At 43.1% G+C, this 18,939-nt stretch overlaps 1 protein-coding gene across 2 annotated transcripts in view; it reads left to right on the top strand.

The window, feature by feature from the left end:
• The window catches only part of AMMECR1 (AMMECR nuclear protein 1), a 106,431-nt gene that overhangs the window by 20,206 nt on the left and 67,286 nt on the right, over positions 1-18,939 (top strand). Inside the window, exon 2 of one of the 2 annotated variants that reach the window (XM_059824336.1) lies at positions 6,501-7,032. In XM_059824336.1, the coding sequence (XP_059680319.1) occupies positions 6,501-7,032 (532 nt within the window). Of the gene's footprint in view, positions 1-6,500; positions 7,033-18,939 lie in introns of those variants that run through there. The other variant, XM_059824337.1, reaches the window with a different exon arrangement.

Genomic DNA, 18,939 nt, shown 5'->3' with positions numbered 1-18,939 from the left:
TTTAGCAGCTATAGGTTGATAGTGCTGGAGCACCAGCACCTTTGTGGCAAAACACTGGCATTTGTCAGTTTTTCTTTGCACAGAAAAAGAGAAAGATAAGTGCACCAAAGTGGCATAAATGGCGATTTTATAAACCTAGTCACAGAAACGAGGATCAACATGACATTCAGGGTGACATGTACAGATCAGAAGCACTGGAAGATATAAGGTTAAGCAATTTAAGCATCGAGTATAAAGAATGCGAATACTTCTAGGGAAAAAGGAAAAAAAATACATTCAATAATTAATAAGTTACAATACTGAAGAAGGAGAAATACTTAATGACTGACATGCATGTTTCTATAAGCTGCAATAGTATACTGCAGCTAATGAACTTTCTTGTAAAACAACAGCCAAAATATTTCATGACGTGTGACTAAAAACATCCAATATAAAGTGATTAGATGTTCCCAACTGGAACAGTGGAAGCGGTTCTTGGCCATTTTAAGATTAACAGGTTCTTTTATAGAAGTGAGAATGGTAAAGGGCAAGCAGAAGGATTCACTGATTTTTTGCTGCTCGCAAAGATTAAAGAAAAAAGTTCTTCCGTCTTTGGAGAAAAGAACAGTATATCTCATTTCTCTGAAAGGAATATAGAGATGACAGCTTCAACACTATCTGAGCAGTGTAAAATACCAGAGCAAGGGAGCATGAACCTAAGCTAAGAACTGGCCATTAGAGGAGTGGAGGTGGAATTCCTTCACACCAAAAGCTAGATAACATGTGCAAAAAGATAGCAAAAGCAGCAGCCAGAAGAAATTAAATCGTTTCAGAAGAAAATTAAATAACATCTGAAAAAGGAAGCTCAGCACAGTCGTACATCAAAAGGAAGATCAAAATTTATGCCTGTTCATTTCCTTATATGGCAGTATTTCTGTCATCCTAACCAATTAACATTGTTAACAATCAATGAACATTGCTAACATTCCCCGCTTTTCTGAAATTTCTGCTCCTTGCATTAACTAAATTTACGTGAAAGTTTCTTTTTGGTGTTTTTAGTTGAGATATAAAATCAAGTGCTGACCACTTGGGATGGTTAAAGATTAGTGTAATTCTTAGAAACAAATAGGCATGTAATCGTGGTGTCCTGATCAGATTTTAATTCTCTGCAATTGCATTCTATCCTCCTAATTTACTCATTCATTTGAAAATTAATGATTACATTTTTTCCTAACACACCTCAATTGTTTTGTTGTATTAGATCATTGCTAGGTTTCATTAGGGGTGGTTGTATGACTGCACTGGATAAACAGACATCTATATATTGTTCTAAATTTATTAACTTAAACCCCTTAAAGCTAGCACTTTAGACTCTTCAGAAATGAGAAATGCTGTTAATACATATGGTTGCTCTACAGTAGTAGAGAACATTTGGTGAAGGGGACCAACTACAAACAGCCATGTCAAAAAATATGTCCTAAGGCTTATTATTAATGTATCAGCTAGCATAAATCACTGTAGCTCCACTGACCTCAATGAAACCATGGTGAATTTATACTGAGAATATAGCTATGTAAGCTACATCTTCTTTTATCACTGTACAATAGAAAAATACATTCAAAAAGGATAGGATATTGCATTAACATAATATTTAAGGAACATTCTAGCTCACAGAATTAAGTGAAAAGAATTCCATGAAAAAGCTACTACAAGTCTCACCTTTCATTTACTGCAAGTGCTTTGATGCTTAAGTTTTTAATTAAGTAACTTTTCTGACTCCATTGACACTTTTAATGTTTTTATGTCTAGTTAGAAAACTGTCCAGTCCTAGATATTTAGTTTGACAAATAACATTTTAGAATACATGGGGGTTTTTTTTGTTTTCTTGTTTGTTTGTTTTGGGGGGAATTGTTTGGTGGGGGCTTTTTTTGTTTGGTTTTGGGTGTTTTGTGGTGGTGTTTTTTTAACAAACCCATGCCCAGTTTTGCAGTGCAAGCTCCATGCACAGATGGTTTAACAGGACCAAACCCTAAATTTGCGTAAGAGTGAGAAATGTCTGTAAAACAATGTTAATTTTAAAATAACACAGATTGGATTCACGGTATGGTGAAATTATAACATAGCTCAAAATATGAAACAGGGCCAGGATTCCAATAACACATGTGAGGACCTTTTGTCTGCTGGCTGGTATCACATCCTGAGACGACTTTTTGTACATTATTTTTTAGAAGAGACTTCAGTAGGGGCTTGATATATGGAACAATAGCAGGATATGGCCTCTAACTGGTAGGAACAATTACTGTTCTCAGACATGTGCAAGTTAACTTTCATTAACTTTATTGGATTTTGTGCACACTTTCTGGCCTAGATTCAGAGCTGCATCTAATTTCTCCTGGGGACAGCTGAGACAGGGAGCGTACTGAAGAACAGTAACTATTCTGTCTAAGCAGCATATACTGAGGAAAACTCACATGAGCCTCAAGAGCGTGATAGACCAGTTTGGGAATAATGTGAGAAAGTAATACAGACAACCCCACTTTCTTCCCAGCTACACCCATAATGCCTTGTAGGCTGCAGGGCTAGGGAAGAGTTGTCTAGACTGTCTCCACAACGGGTGGAAACTCCTCAGACCAAAGGAATTCTCAGCATGTAAATCTTCCAGTTCCATTCAAAAAAGATCAGTATGATGGGAAGATACAAAGATAGGATTTAACCTTTGAATTTTGGGAGATGTAAGTACAGACTCTTCTCTAGAATAACAACTAACAACTTCATAGAGATGCTAGCTGTTTATACTGTTCAATTTTTGGAGTTTGGTTTTTACAGAATTAACTGTGGTATAATGTTTCCTTTAGTTCTAAGAAAGTGGAAAATGATATATTTTGAAAAGAGGGCTTTCAGTTTCCCTTTCTTTCATTCCTTAGCTCTGACTTTTCTACAGTCTCAAGCATAAACTACTTCCCTTCACTTTCAAGGTCCTTGATCCACCCACCCCTTATTTTTCTTATCTTTCCTCAACTGTCTTTCTTTACCTATTATTTAAAATTCAAACACTTCTGTGCTTTCTGACAGTTTCCCCATAAACACATGCAATGCCACTTTAGGCTGCATCTTCTCAGTTTTCACCAGTACTGTTTAAGCTGCCCAAGGCTATTAATTTTCAATTTTGCATAGCCACTCCAATAAGCCAACACAGATTTTTGTGTAGCCCTCTGATAAACCAGACTGGAGAACTGATTTGGCTGAAAAATAATCGAGGGAAAAGAATAATTGTTTTTCAGTTTGATCTTCTGCCTCACATCTGCACAAACAGCTGCATGAACACAACAGAATGGGTGGGACAGGAAAGAGAACAATTAGCCGAGGTAGGGCTGCTTAAACCAACATTACTACTGCTGCAGAAATGCACATGGAACCACAGCCTAAACGTGCTATTTTAAGTACCCTTTAAATCCCTCACCTGTCACACTGCCTATTAAAAGAATTGATACTAATAAGGCAAAGATTATATCACTCCTGCTTACCAATGCAGCCCAATTTTGGCTCATTGTTTCCTTGTTCTGGTTGTTCTTGTCTTTTAATTAGATTGCAAGATACTGAGAACATAGATCATCTTTTGGTCTACTTGAGAACAATCTGACTTCCACTACAGTCAGTGCAAATTTTAGCTTGGATCCAAAAGGAATTGGATCATGTCTGTTAGGATACCATTTCCCCCAGATACTAGCCATTCTGATTTTTTTGTTTAAGAAGGGCAATCCTTCAGTGCAGCTTTGGATGACTGAGAAGTATCTTTCTGCAAATAATTCTGGTTTTCTTATAATCATTTCTCTGACAGCTCTTTTCAAGAATCATAGGTCGTGATTTTTAATTAAAAAATTAATTTCAATCTCTCACTCGTAACAAGCGACAATTCTGAAATCACTGGGGCTTTAGAACATGAGGTAAGCAATAGTGCTAAACAGCTGGAGTCGTAAAGGAGAGCCACATCACACCTAAATTAAACTGATCTAAGTGCACTACCATACTGCCTCCATTTGTACTGCTGAAAGAGTTTGTTTTTTACACTGAGTTCACTCAGCACATTTGACAGCATATGAGGCACTGCATGGTCATCAACCAACAGGAGAAAATCTGCTGAAGTTAGCAAAATATAGAAGTACTGTATACATGAAGGAACTGAACACATTCAGGGTTCCTTGTAATAAGAAATTTGAAGGTCCTTGAGACTTAACTGAAGCAAAGGGCCAATGAAACAGATGTTGCAGTTAACTGAAGCCATCTTACCCAAAGAATAAACTCTTCTTCAAATAAAAAAGGAAATTTTCCATCGAGCTATGAAAAATGTTTTGCGAGTCTGCAGTTCTCTCCACTTCAAGATACTGACAAAAATATTTGATAATACAATTGTGTCTTCCTGATTCCATTAAACAATAATTTCCGGAGTTGTGTTCGTATGTTCGCTGTTGTCCCTACAAAAGAGAGATTTGGTATACATTACATTGCACTGAGGTAAAATGGGAGCACATACAGGCAAATACAGCAAAGAACATCATAGAGGCGGAAAAAGTAAGGTGTTTTTAATGAATAAGTAATATATTTAATCTACCCTTTCATTCAGAGACGATTGCAATACTTAATAATATAAAAATAATATAAAAATAATATTTAATGAGAAAGTGATCGCTGTGCACTGTCAGTAGTCTTGATACTACATAAGGATATCTGAGAGTTACACTGAACCTTACCAATATCTGTCCCAGTGGAGTGAATGATTTATATTTGTGTTTGTATCATAAGCTTTTGCAATTACTTGATATTTTTAGAAATGTTGGTATTAAATAATGTACATTGGTAAAAAAAAGTTAGAAAAAAGCCAGAATTCAATACCTAGAGAAACTATTTTCCCAAAAGCAACAGAAGGTGTCACTGCTAACTGATTTTAAACAAATGAATTCCGTAAGTGGAAAACACTGCCTTTGTTTTGAAAGAAACTTGAAAGTTGTTTGAGAGAGGGGAACTGGGTTCCCTTCTCAAGTATTCTCCAGCTCCAAACATAAACATTACATTTAAAAATGGAAAAGACTGCTTTACAGCATCTAATTCTTCTCCTTTCTGTTTGCTGTTATTCCCTGCAGCTGTTTCACCTCAGACTATGATTCACAGTCAAAGGAAGTTTAGGCCAGTATTTAGACAGAAACCCTCAATGGACTTTTTAACCCATTAGTACTAGAGTTCTAGTAACCGGGGATTTTCTCTTCAAATCCACGATAATTCAAGATCCAGACAAAATTATGACCATGAGGATGCTGGAGAAACCATTTCCAACAAGAAATGTGAAACTGAGTCTCTAAGTAGTTTTCAACTGCGAAAACTTTCTGTAGGCTGCATTTTAGCTTAGATAATGACTGACTGTCTCTCTAAACTTGCGATATTATTTTAACTCTATGTGGCAGTCCTCACTCCCTTGTCTTCCTTGATATTGTAGTGTTGCTATTCTATGTTAAACAGCTGTTACATCCCATGCCAGAGATGGCTGCATAACACTGACGGGTGAGGTGTTATTTTCTAAATATACATACACACAGCTTTTGAAGTACTTTATGGTCATTTGCAAGTCTCTCCATAAATTCAGATTTATCTATATGTGAGGCTAATATGAAAGACATTTCCCCTCCCACCCCGCTAGCTTGGTAAGCTTAATTTTAGATGTCTGGAGCGCTGCAGGAACTCACATCCTTTTCCCTCTGGACGTCCCTTCCCCAGAGGTCTCACCATGAGGAAGCCTGGGCTGACAGGCACGGAGGGCTGGGGTCTCACTGGGTCGCAGCCACTTGCCCTGTAGCTGAGGGCCTACGCTCTGAGGCGCTACTTATTGGTTGTGAAGTCATTGCCAAAACTGTAATTAAAAAAAAAAAAAAATTAAAAAATATATATATATAGGTATTAAACCCCCGTGGCTTTTAGCAATCACGATTGCATGTTTAATAGGTGCATCCAAGCACTCTCTGCAGGCTCCCAGCCTGCCGACTCCAGCACAGCCCCTCGCTTCTCTTATTTCCCCCTCCCTTCTCTTCCCAAGAGAAAGGCATCTCAGGTCACTTGAATTATTTAGCGGGGTGTTTTTAACCATCTCAAGGGCTTTGCTTCTGCCGTGCAGCTCCTGCGGAGCTCGGGTTTGTGGGTTTATTTTTATTTTATTTCTTTTTTTTTTTTTTTTAGCACGCGGGGTGGAGTTGCTCCACTTCCCTGGCAGAAGGAGGAGAAAAAGCACGGGGGGAAGGCGAGAGGGGCGGCTCGGCGTGTGGAGGGGAGGGGAAAGGCCGCCAGGCCCCGCCGCGGCCGCCACACCTGCGGGCCGCGCTGCCCCCTCAGCCCCGGCCCTGTCAGCCGGGGCCACTCACCGGGTCGCTCTAACGCAGCTCTCTCTCTCTCCCCCCCCCTACCTCCCTCTCCCTCCCGCTCCTCATTCATTCTTCCCCCTTTCCCGCCGCCTCCCTCCCGCCCCCTCCCCGTTGCAGGCGGAGCGGGCCCGGCAGGAGGCGGAGCGGGCCGCCGCACGTCCCCCGGCCGGTCGGCCGGCCCCCCCGCCATGGGTCGGAAGCGCTGCGTGGGGGGAGACAGCTCCAAGATGGCGGCGGGTTGCTGCGGGGTGAAGAAGCAGAAACTCTCCAGTTCCCCTCCCTCGGGCTCGGCCGGCCCGGGAGGCGGCGGCAGCGGCTCCCACTGCGGCGGGGCGGCGGCGGCGGGGGGCGAGCCGGGGGCGCTGCCCCCGCCAGGGGGTCCCCGCCTCAACGGCCTTGGGGGGCTGGCGGGGGGCGCCGCCGGCTGCGCCCTCTCCCCGCCGCTGCCGCCCAGCTGCGGCGGGGGCCCCGCCGGCCTCTCCCCGCCGGCCGCCTCGCTGCTCTCCTCCCCCGGCGCCGGCTCCGGCGGGCCCGGCTGCAGGAAGATGGTGGTGTCGGCCGAGATGTGCTGCTTCTGCTTCGATGTGCTCTACTGTCACCTGTACGGCTACCAGCCCCCGCGGAGCCCCCGCTTCACCAACGACCCCTAGTGAGTATCGCCGCCGCCGCCGTGCCCCGGCCCGCCGCCCCACGCCCGCCCTCGTGGGCGCCTCGTGCGCGCCCGTCCCGCTCGGCTGCCCCGGCCGGGCGCCCTGCCGGCACCCGCCTCCTCGCCCGGCACCTTCCCTGCCGCGGCCGCCCGGCCCCTGTCCTCGCCTGGCCCCGCGCGGCCCGCCTGTCCCGGGGCCTGGCCCGCGGGCGCCCCCGCCCCGCAGCCGTGCGGGCGCCGGCCGGGCTCCCCGGCGTGCCGCGGGGGCCGCGCTGCCCTCCCGCGCCCGCCTCGCCTCAGGAGGCGCCCCGCTCCGTGCTGCCCGGCGGCGTGCCCGCGGTGGCCGGTCCCGCTGTTAACCCCTGCCGGGGCCCTCTTGGCGCGTCGTGCCCGGTGCTCGCTAGTGGCATCTCCCCGCTGTTCCCTGACGCCTCCGGCCGGGCCGGGCCGTGCCTGCCGCGGCAGCGCCCGGCTCCGAGCAACCCGCCTTTGTGCGAGCGCGTCGTGCCGCGCTCCGTGCCCCCGCCCGGGCTCCCCGGGGCCCCGGCTTCGCGCCGCGTCCGACTGCCGGAGCTTCACGCAGCGCCCCGTGGTCAGTGCCCTCTCCCCGCTCCTGGTTTGCGTTCAGTAGCGCCTGAGTAGACCCCGCTCCATGCTCACTTCACCAGTAGTCCTTGCTGGGACCCCTTCACTAGGCAGCTTCTCTCTGTCCATGTGTTCTGCGTGAGTACGGGCCTCTGCTTCACCCGGGTTGGATGGTGAGTACCCAGCGTAAGAGACCTGTCGTGCGAATGCCGGGTTTGTGAGCACTGGGGTACCGGTACGCTCCCTGTGCCAGGCACTCGTAACGCTACTTTAGTCTCAAACTCTGTGGAGTCCTTACTTTGTAACGACCCCTGGAGATCACCCAATGTTAGACATCCCGAGTCCCTGAGTGATCCACCACATCAAATTCCCAGAGTTTTGAACCGATCACATAAACACCTGTTACTCCCGTCCTCCTCTGCCTCCCAAGCCTCCTCGCGAGAGCCTCCACCAAGGGCCTGCTTCGTTCCTGTCCCTGGCCACTCCTGTTCAGTGCTTGTCTTGAACCCCATGCCCTCCCGCCTTCGGAAGCGACCCGCCAGGACAGCGTTGCCCAGCATGTCAGCACCTGCAGCCCGCCTGCGCCGGGGAACCGGGCGTGCTGTTGCGGATAGAGTTCAGACACTTCAGGGAGTAACTTTTCTCTGACAGGAAGTTACTTCCTCCCAGCTGGGATGAGTTACCGAGTCGCTGTGTGCTCTGAGTCTGTTTGAATGCAAAGTTAACGTAAGGGGTTGTTGAAATGAAGTTTCTGCTGTTTTACTTTGCTTTTAAATGGGATGGAGCTCATGTGTTGAGTTTCCAAGCTTCAGCTGAAACTGGAGTGCGTTGGTCCACCAGAGTGCATGTCACTTGTTTCCTCTTATGTACAGCATGACTATCGAATCTGTGCGAACCCCTACTTCACTGGTACTTACTGAATACAAATTTTCTGTGTGTGTCCTAGACCCTTGTGCACCCTCACCAATGCAAACGGTTATTGTGCAGCCCATGTTTCATTAATGAGATGTGGTGTATGCTTCTTAGTATTTAAAATAATGTATTAATGATCTTATTTGGAGCGCTTCCTATTCTAACACCTAGGATCTATACATCTCTTGCATACTTTCAGCTGCTGTCATGACAACCCAGCTCTGTGGATTGCTACTTAACCTGCCACCCCAGCAAGTCTTCCCTATATGCTCTTCATAACTCCTATGTGATTACATCAGAGTACCCATAATGAAAGGAGGGCAGGGAGACTCCACTGTGAGTTTCTTTACCCAGGTCTTTTGTAAATCCATGTCTGTCCTTTTGTGCATACCAGCTGTTTAGGAACTGTTGCTCTGAGTAGCCATTTTGCTTTGCATTGTCCTGTATCTGTTCTCCACCCCAGGCCACTATAGGTTTATAGGTTACCGCATCATCAGCTTTGTGCCCTTTCGCTCTTCCGTTGCTGTAAGAGAGTTAAATTCTGTCTGTGTCTCTCTGTAACGGTATTACCTTGTTGTTATTATGTTTTTTAATTGTATTGCAGAATGTTTTGTTGAACAGATTAGTGGAACTGTCTCTGTTTTAATTAGTGGAAGAAACTGAGGTAGGGATGAAGGTGTCACCACTGAAATGTTTTCCACTTAGTAACCAGTACATCACTTCACCTTTCTTCTCTCGCTTCTTACTTCAATAAGAACACAATAACAAATTAAGTGATTTGGTATTTTTCTAAAATTCATGTGTGCGCTTCAGTGTTCTTCAGATTTAGTTGCTAGACCTGGTGAGAAGTTGCTGCATCAATGGACATCTGAAAATGGCACTGACATTAAAATTAGTGATATCATTTCTGTTTATGCCCATGCTTGCGCCAGCATGTACGGTTGTACAGATTGAGAAATGATCTAATCATAATTTTATTTTTTTTCCCTGGTTAGTTTTCACAGAGATTGGTTCCCTCTAGATCGTTGCATGGCTTCACAAACACTTGTGCAGGCACAAGTGTGAGGTGGGAATAAGCAGACAGATGGCAGAACTGCTGCTTTCAGCAGGCTTGTGAGCTGATTATGTTTGTGCAGTTGGGGAGGCAACTTTGAAAAAGTTGTTCAGTATGAAATGTAAAATTCTAGGTCGGTGAATAAATTGCTCCTGCTAAGTGTTCAGAGGCAGCATGACTTCTAGCATTCAAAAGATTTGCAGCCAGTCTTATCGATAACTGGGTAGCTCAGAAAGATACGATGTTGTCTTTGAAGCTGAGCTTCATCCTGTACAGCAAAAAAACCTGAATGTGAACTGGCATTTCTCAGTCAATTTATATTGCAGCTTTCTGCCTGGAATCCTTCTGGAGGTCTTGTCCGTAGACTAAAATATCTGTTCTAAAAGTAGTAGTCTAAACCAAGAGTTTGTATGTGAATTCTAGAAATATTTTTTTTTTAAATTACATTAATTACAGGGAGGATGAAAGACCTGTGAAGCAGGTATCCCCACACAAGCATGACTCATACTCCTTGCAAGTCTTTGAACAGTGAAACTGGGTATGATCAAAGAAAAGCAGGTGGCTGAATCCCTTGGACAAGGGGATCTGGTGTGCTGTCTTTTGAACAAAACCTGCTTGTGACACCTCCGTATTTTTGTAACTTTGATGCCAAGATGAGGACCACGGCAGGACTCGAAGGGAAGGAAATTTGGAGCAGTTAGTAGGAATGAGGCGAAATGCCTGTTTAGAAAGGGTGCAGGTTTTGGACTCTAGCACAGCCCATACATGGATGAAATAGTCGGCATTTTCGTATCTCCGACTGTAGTTCCTAAAGCACAGCTATGGGGTGTTGGTCGAGGGTGTTGCTAGGGAGCTGTTGGGTTGGAGAGAGTGACTCATGGAGTCAAAAGAAGATAGCTGGAAGATACTGAATCTGTCCAGCAGTGTCTTGGTGAGAATAGGCTCAGCAAATCCTTCCAGCCACAGGCTTCCTCTTCTCTTGTAGGCTTCCATTGATCTGCCAACATTTTATTCTATCACTGTTCTAATTGAAGAGCTTTCTTCTACCTATAATTTCACTTCACTTTGAGTTGCTCTCTAAGCCACCCCTTGCCTTCTTCACGGGGTATGTTCTGCAGGGCATGCACTTTCCCCTTGCTTCTACCAGTGGGGTGGCTCTCAAACTATAGGTGGGGAGGAATGTAAAAACTATCCTGGAGGTGTGGAAGCTGATACAAAGTTTGAAAATTGCAGCCCCAGACAAAAATTGTCAGTTACACAAAGTGTCATTCAGACACTGTTCTTGAAACTCAGTTTGATGAGTAAAGTTACGGAACACTGCAATTGATTAAAAGCAGGTTTTTTTGGAAGTGGCAAGAGAAATAAATTGTAAGGGGATGCAGGAAGAGTTCTATAAACGTTTTACCCTATTCATTTAGGGAGAAGGAAAACTGAGTAGCCTTTTTTCCTGTGTTTCTTACCTTTCTGACAAATAACTCGCATCCCTTTATTTCCTTTCTGGTTTGGTCTTGTGCAACACACCCAGTGCCTCTGTGATCAGTGGAAACAATACCATGTCCTGCCTTCCGTTGTCGAAGTGGAAAAGGGCCACCCACCAGTGCAAAAGGGCTCCAGGTTCACACTACTCACTACTATTTTTCTTCTAGTAGGAGAGTGTTTGAGTGGAAGCGCAAGCATGCGCAAGAAGGTTGTGACAGGATGGGAAGGGTAAGTGTGTGAAGAGGAGTTCAGTTGAAGCTGTGCTGTGGGGAATGAGGAGGAGTTTTTTTTCTTAAAGATTCTCGCATCCCTGCTCACTGTAAAGATTTCCCTTGGCATGCAGAAATCACCCTTCTGAGTTTTTGATCCTGCACAGTGTCTGCCTCGAGCCCTTCAGCTTGCCTGCTTAATTTTAATGTCGACATCTTTGTGGGGAGGTCATTGTATGGCAATCCAGCAGGTTAACTCATTTGCCAGTTGTTTGCTTCTTATAGTCCCTTCCTGAAGGTTGCCTGCTAGCAAACAGGATTATTTTAGTGGTGACCGCCTGTACTTGACAAAATTTATAAGGGGAATCGTTTGTTCTGCCCCTGTGATCTGGTACATGGTGACCAAGAACAAGATTTTGCAGCTGGAATGGCTAACGCTGCCCGTGCCCTGCTTCCTTCCCATCTGGCTGAGGAGCTCTTGGAAAAGATGTTTACCACGAGCGCCTTGCATCAAATGCCTAGATGACGGCTTGCTCACATCCTCATCTGGCAGGGGGGGACTGTGCCAGAGGCATTAAATGGTGTGTATAGCTGATCTGCGTACCTGTGGTAGATCTGATGCTTTAGGGAAGCATCAGACCCGCTGTGCCTGCGCCGGCTGCCAGCCCTGTGCCCGCGCAGAGGCTCCAGCCATCAGACAGAAGCGTTGCTGGCAACCACGTTCTTTGCCACAGGAATAATCTGTATAGCTTGACCATCTTCTGTGATTGAAGGCCTCTGGATTAAAATAGTTTCTAGGTGATATCCAGTCTTGGCCTAAAGACTTAGCTTGGAAATCCATCAGTTCCTTTCTTTGTTGATGGCTTGTAGTATTTTGCAGCAACTGTTCCATTTGGCCACAGGACAGAGATAGAGATACGCTGTCGTGTTGATGTGCCTGACCTTTGTATTTCATTGTGTTTTCAGGTCTAAGATCTGTAAATTTACATACTCTAGAAGGGTATGGGTTAGTAATACTACACTACCTTAATTCTTCGTTAGTGAAGTTTGGAGACATTTAAATTCAATACAGTTTAAAAATGTAGAGCTAGCTAATCTTGTGCCCATTAGTTTTCACACTCTCAAAGAAAGTTGTGATTCTGCTCAGAGTGAGTGTGAATTGACCCTGTAGTAAAGAAATGGTTCTAGGGTTTGTTACTGACAATCCAATTTTTTGCCTTAGTTACTGTGTCTTGACACTATGTTGGCACTAGTGGTGGTGTTTTGCTAGTAATTTAGATTGAACTAGTTTAAAATCTTCCTCTACAGTCCCAAAGCTGATTTTTTTTTTTTTTCCCAAAATGTTAAATTACTGTCTGATGCTTTCTTTTAAGGCATTGAAGAAAGGTTAGACTTGTCTGTAGGTGTGTACATATGCTTACACATACATGTAAATAAAAATGTTATGGCTTGCAAGTTCATAGGATTACATGCTTTTCTCAATTTCTTGTTTCTTGACTGCAGCCCGGCTTCCTGGTTTAGTTTTTACAACTTATTGTAATGTTTAAAGTTGGAGCCTTGCGCTTGACTCCTTGCTTGCCTTGGTATATGTTTTGTTACACGCGTTTTTGTGAAACTTTGCCTGGAAACTTACCAAAGTATGAATTTCATATGGTCTGAAAAAAACCAACATTCTTCCTCCGCAATCCCTGCTCAGAGTTCAGCTGTACCTATTGACATTACTATTCTTGATGTCAGAAGTATGAAATTTCGTTGTTTCTCTGCAGGGCTTGGTTGTATGGCAGTGGAGACTTACGTGTGTGGCAGACTCTGGGCAATAATTTGTATTTATTGTCACACTCGGTAACATTACACAACAGCCGTAATGATTGCTTGGTCGTGGCTAAAGATCAACACCAGTCATAAAACAAAAACCACAGCAACAAAGCACGCAGACAGGGAAGTGTTCTCTTGCGTCTGTCTGTCTGACTTCATTCTGTTTTTCACGTTTATGTCATGTGGTTTTGTATAAGCTTCAGTATTTTCTTCTGACTTAACACGGTCTTTACTGTTGAATATTAAATGTTGGAATATGAAGTGGTGGCTCTTTCAGAGTGGCATTCTGCGGTAGATGTTTTTAAAATACAGTGCAGTAGAAAGTGTGTATTTTGGCTGGCGTTGGCAGTGCTCAGCAGGGAATTCCCAGCATATTTGAAAGTGGGACTGGTGAATGCATCTTGGTACAGCAGAGGAGGAAAAGGGATAAAGCTGCATGACTTCCGAAAGAACTTACCTTTGTTAGTAGGTTTGTCTTCTGATATGATTGGTGAATGGAGAAAATATTACTATGATAAACTCCAAATTAGGTTAACTATAATTTGAGGGCTTTTTCCTTCATAAGCTCATTTTAGTGAGCTGTTCTTACGTCCAAATGAGATAGTTTCTATTAGTAGAGGAGATCACATCATAGACAGTCTTAAGGATGGACCCTGGTTTTGTTTTTTCATCTAAATGCAGTCACTGCAAAGTTAGAATAAATGCTCTGATTCACTGCAATACTAGTTTTGCAGAAGTTAATTGTTCTCATACCCCTTGTAGGGTGAGGAGGAGTCAACAGCCACCTCTCCCTGTGCCATCAGGCTGGTCATTCATTTTTATTGCCTCCTTTGTTTTAGTTACACTAATCTCTTTTGTCATGTTTTCTTTTACTCTCTCGTACTGAAGATAACTTCCTGGTAAAGATTTCCGTGGATTTTGCAAATTCAAATTTTGACATTGTTTTTGACATTATATATTTCTATTTAACCTGTCTGCCTGTGAGGAAAAATATGTTTTGGGTCTGGATTTTATTTACTTCACGTGTACATCTAACGCTAATATTCTTTGCTAGAAATTGTTGAGAAATTAATGGTTTAAGAATGCAAATATTTTATTTGGAGTTACTAAACGAGTGCAAAGCTCTCCCACCTCTTAAGTTGTGAGCTAGACACGTTGTTTCTTATGACACCTTTATAGCTGTAATGTTATCTAGCATTGAGTACTAAGGAAGAATCTAATGTTGGCACTTTTTTGTCATATCTGTTAAGAAACAAGTAGATATCGTCTAAGTGTATGGACAGTTCTGTTACCAAGCCCTAAACATCCTTCTAACTGCTCATCTCCAGATAGGTGGGGAGTAGTTGCTGTTGTGGACAACTAAGAGATAACCAGGAAATAAAAGTTTGGAATACGGGGCTAGCTCAGTTTGCTTAGTTTACAGATCTAGGCTGTGACTAGTCAGTGAGTGAAATATATTTAGCTAGTCTGTACTTTTTGGTTCTCTCAAGACTCATGCCATAATTAATGGAGCAAACTCAGTATGCCAAGCTGTCTATTTTTACATTAAATGCTTGTTTACAGTTAGCTGCGGGTTTTCCATAGCATCAAATTATTGTCTTCAGAAGTAGAAGTGCTAGTATGCTAACACAGAAGTTGTTTGAGCTATATACTGGTGGTTTCTGTGGTAAGAGTCTCTGTGGAAGGCAGGAAAGATGCAAATTATTTAAAAATAATAGTAGACTCATCAGAGTCTGGCCAGTACAGAAACTGTTGCTAGGCTGGAGGCCAAAACAAGTCCAGTCAGGCCCTGACCCTCATTAGCAAAGCGTTACGAAAATGCTTGACCTTTTTTGATGTTCATGCTCCTATGGAGTGGGGTATTATATTGGTACTCAGTTTAGCATTGCAAGGTTTGCATTTAAATAACAAGATGGGGCACCTCCACTGCAGTTAATTCACAAATTCTCAGAGCCGTGTCCTTAATAACAAAGAATGTTAGGGAGTGCAATAGCTATAAAATAGAATGTAGCTGTTAAGTTGGTCCTAGTGCTGCATTCAGATAGCACATAGTTAATAATTTCAACTTGGATTGATAGATTATCTAGATTTCCTTACTGTTTGTTAGTGCTGTGGTATATGTTGACTGACCAAAAGCTGTGGTGTCTTTCAGCCCAGCGCTGTAAACAACAGCAGGTATCTTTCCTGGACTACTTCTATGACCTTTTAAAAAGCCCTTCATTTTTGTAACTGGGATCTTGGCAAAAGGAATCAGTGTTTCGGGAGGGATCAGGCTTCATTTGTTAAGTGGAATACTCCCTGTTCCATTGGCCATAAACATTTATTCAGCGAGATATTTGTTGCATTTGCCACGTCTCTTCACTCCTGCTGTCGCCCTTCTGGACTGCATGTACATTTTTCTGTGCCTTATAGGATATACCTTAAATTTTTGTGATCTGACTGGGCTTTGATAGCTTCCTGGAAGGCAGTGCTTGTTGTGAGTACATGGATATTGCTTTGCCACACTGAGTACTTGCAGCCAAGGTTATTAAAGTGCTAATTTCATGAGAATGACATCTTATGGAATGCAGAACAGCTCCGCTGAGTTGTGGCAAGGTCACTGGGAAAGCAGCCATATAGAGATGTGTATGTCTTCCAGAGCACTCGTGCCTTTCTGTGTTATGGGGAGTGAGTTCTCATAATCCGTAATGCCATAGAAAATCTCATTTTATGCCCTTCTTCCCATTAGGTTGAACTCTGTGGCTTTTTTGGCAAGGTCCTGCCTAGGGCTGGGGTGTTTGTAATATATGAGCCATAGACATACTCCTGTAATTTATCCTTTGCCCCTCTGCCAGCACAGATGTCTCCTCTCCAGGCTTCGCTGGCACACGATGGGTTCCAGCACCTGTGACACTGCCTGCTTTGCTGGGTGGTACTTGGAGTCCATGTTTGAACCAGAAGAGAAAGGAGGGAAGGGTTCTTGTCATAATCCCCTTCTAATCAGCATCACTTCTGCTTCATCCTTTCCAGAGAGTTAAATCACTTTCCTTGTTTTCCATTTTGCACAGAGATAAGAATTGTGTGGATGAAGCTCTGGAGTTCATGAGTTTTAGGTGTATTAGGAAAGGTGGAAAAAAGTCTGTGATCCTCCACTGATGGGCAACAGTGTGGGACAACTAAGTAAATCTGGTTGCTTCCAGCCCCTTTTCCAGGTGACTGTAAGAATATAAGAATCAGGTGTCACACCATTTTCCTTACCTAGTAAGTTATCACAAGGAGAAGTTCAGCTGCCAGTGAATGACAAGTTGCAAGGCAGTTCTTTTAGCACATTTAATGATACAGAAAAGATTGACTTTTTGGGAAGATGATGTGCTAGGTAGAGGTCTCTTGTAAGCTTTATAAGGAGAAGAAAAATATTTTGCTAGTCCTCGGTACTTTAATTTGACCACCACATTAAGCAGGCAATGAATGCCAGTCAGAAAAGTGTTGCACTGGCCTTCTCTAAGTAGTCTTTCTGCAGAGAGAGTATTGGAGGCTGAGGAGGTGGTTGAAAAACCCACAGAAGAGGTGTAGTCGTAGTGAGGAAAGAAGCCCTCTTCAAAGACTGCTGCAGTGCCTGAAGGGAGGTGAGTAACTGCAAGTGATGTATCCCTTATGCATGAGGGGAATAAAACTTCAGCAAGCCACTGGCCCAGGTGAAAAACTGCAAGCCAAGCGATAGAAGGCAAGTTCTTCTGGTACAGTGTTGTACCAGCAGTTATACAAACTCTGAACAACCAAATGGAAATGTAATATTAAAACTGATCCCTATTAACATGCTGATACAATGTGAAATTCTAGTGATTAGACTCACTCTTCCTTAAGAAATAGGGGCATATTTCTGTCTCTGGTTCAGTTCAACTGGAACTGAAAAGTAAACAGGTAGAGAAGAGGCAGGTGGCAAAAATCTCATGTGGGATACTCGCCACCATAATATCTGAATTCCTGTAAAAATACTGGGAATAAAAGTTGAAAGAAGATAAAGATTGGTGCTGTTCAAGCGGAACGAATGCTGGATGAAACCAAGCATTAGAAATAAAGGGTTATAAAGAAGGATGAATAACATACAAATTACCTTTCTCTTTTTTCACAGAAAAAAGATTCAAGTGAGACAAATATTCCCATGTACACTTACCATTGTGGTCTCTTTTCATCTCAAGGATGAATTATTGCCATTTGCTGTGCTTGGACTATATTTTAACATAGAAATCTAAGCCACTGCAAAAAGTAGCTCCTCTTTTGGGAGAATATGAAATCTGTGCTTCAGGTTATTTGCTGCCAGCTGCTTCCCCCCCCCCCCCCCCCCCCCCCTTTTTTTTTTCTTTTTTCATTTTGGACGATTTAAAGGTGTTAAGATTTTTTACATATGTAATGTAAATGGCTTGGAATAACCTACTCAAAGACTGCCTACTACCCTGTACCGTTCTGCTAACTTAAGTGTGTTTTCTTCCTCTTTAAATGTGCCAGAGATGCTCAGCAGCAGATGAGTCTTATTTCTCATAAGCTGAAAGTAGTTACAGCAGACAGGATAGATGAAGATAGAAGAAGATGATGAGCACTCTGCTGCTACAATGTGTTTTATGCTAAGTGGTTGGAAATAAGAAACTTCTGTCGCTCCTAAATAAGTGGGCTGTTCCTGAATGGTTCCTAGTACAGTTTCTGTAAATTTTTGCAGCCTGTTTGAGACTGTCAAAATTCATAAAATGAGTTATGGTGGCTATAGGTCTGATTATTTCTGAAGTTTTCACTGAAATTTTGTCTTTGTTTAAAAAAAAAAAGTTCTTGTTTTTTCACAAGGAAAAGTGCTAAGCCATTGCGACATGCTTTGATACAGTTTCATCTTAGAAGTCTGTATGCCACAAATTGGAGATGTGAGATATTTACTCTCCCTCTGAGCAGCAGTCATCTAAATGTATGGACCACAGACGTACACCCAAAAGTTAGGCAACGTAAGCATAATATACTTCTTGGTTGTCATTTTATGTAGAACGTTTAATGGAAATTGCTCTGGAGGAGAAAACTAGAGCAGTCCAGAGTGGTCTCTGACATTCTTGATACTAAAGTTTAGGTTTTTGGACATGCCAGAAATTTCTTGGAAGATGCCATTGCAGAGGGATCAGACAGTTCCACAAATAAGGCTTCTATTTGCTTAAGTGATTGGATTAGTCTAAAAAGAAAGAAATAATCTTACATAAAAACATTGATTGGCCATTGGACCTCTGAGTATTTCTAGAGTTTTGCAGGTTCTGTCCAACTTCTCTGTATGCAAGTTATTAGAGGAGGCAAGTGTGGCTTGAAGGATAAATCACTGCAGTGTGGTTTGGAAGACTTGTGTTTTGTTCCTGTCCATGTCATTATGGTGGACAAACCTGGATGAGACCCTCAATCTCTCTACCTTGTGTTCTTACTGAAAAAAATAAGGTACCTCAACCTACTTTTCTTTGTTAAGTTAGTAGTGAGAGGGACTATAGAAATTGGCTATTGTTGTGATCGTTCTTTCCTTTGACTGGATTACCCCGAAAGGCATGCCAGGAAGCTCTCCAGACTCAGCTTATGATATTTTTGCCTAAATTGGCAACTTGGAGTCTTTTTTGCCTAAATTGGTAATTGGCAACTTTTTTTTTAAACTGTTATCCATTATAACTGAAATGAATCACAGTTGTATTCATGTTAGCGTGAATCCTTCAAAGGCTATTGTTGCTTCTCAAGTCACAGAATTTTCAATGAATTTTTTTTTCCCGGGATAGTTTTCTCCAGTTGGGTACTCTTCGTCACAGTATCCTCCTTCATTTTTTAGGCTACTGTTCAGTGAATCCTTTCTCTGAGAATACCATA

The sequence above is a fragment of the Gavia stellata genome, chromosome 14 (assembly GCF_030936135.1).
Source record: "Gavia stellata isolate bGavSte3 chromosome 14, bGavSte3.hap2, whole genome shotgun sequence".
NCBI lineage: Eukaryota > Metazoa > Chordata > Aves > Gaviiformes > Gaviidae > Gavia > Gavia stellata.
The sequence above is the reverse complement of the archived record's forward strand: the minus strand, read 5'-3'. Positions and strand labels throughout refer to the sequence as shown.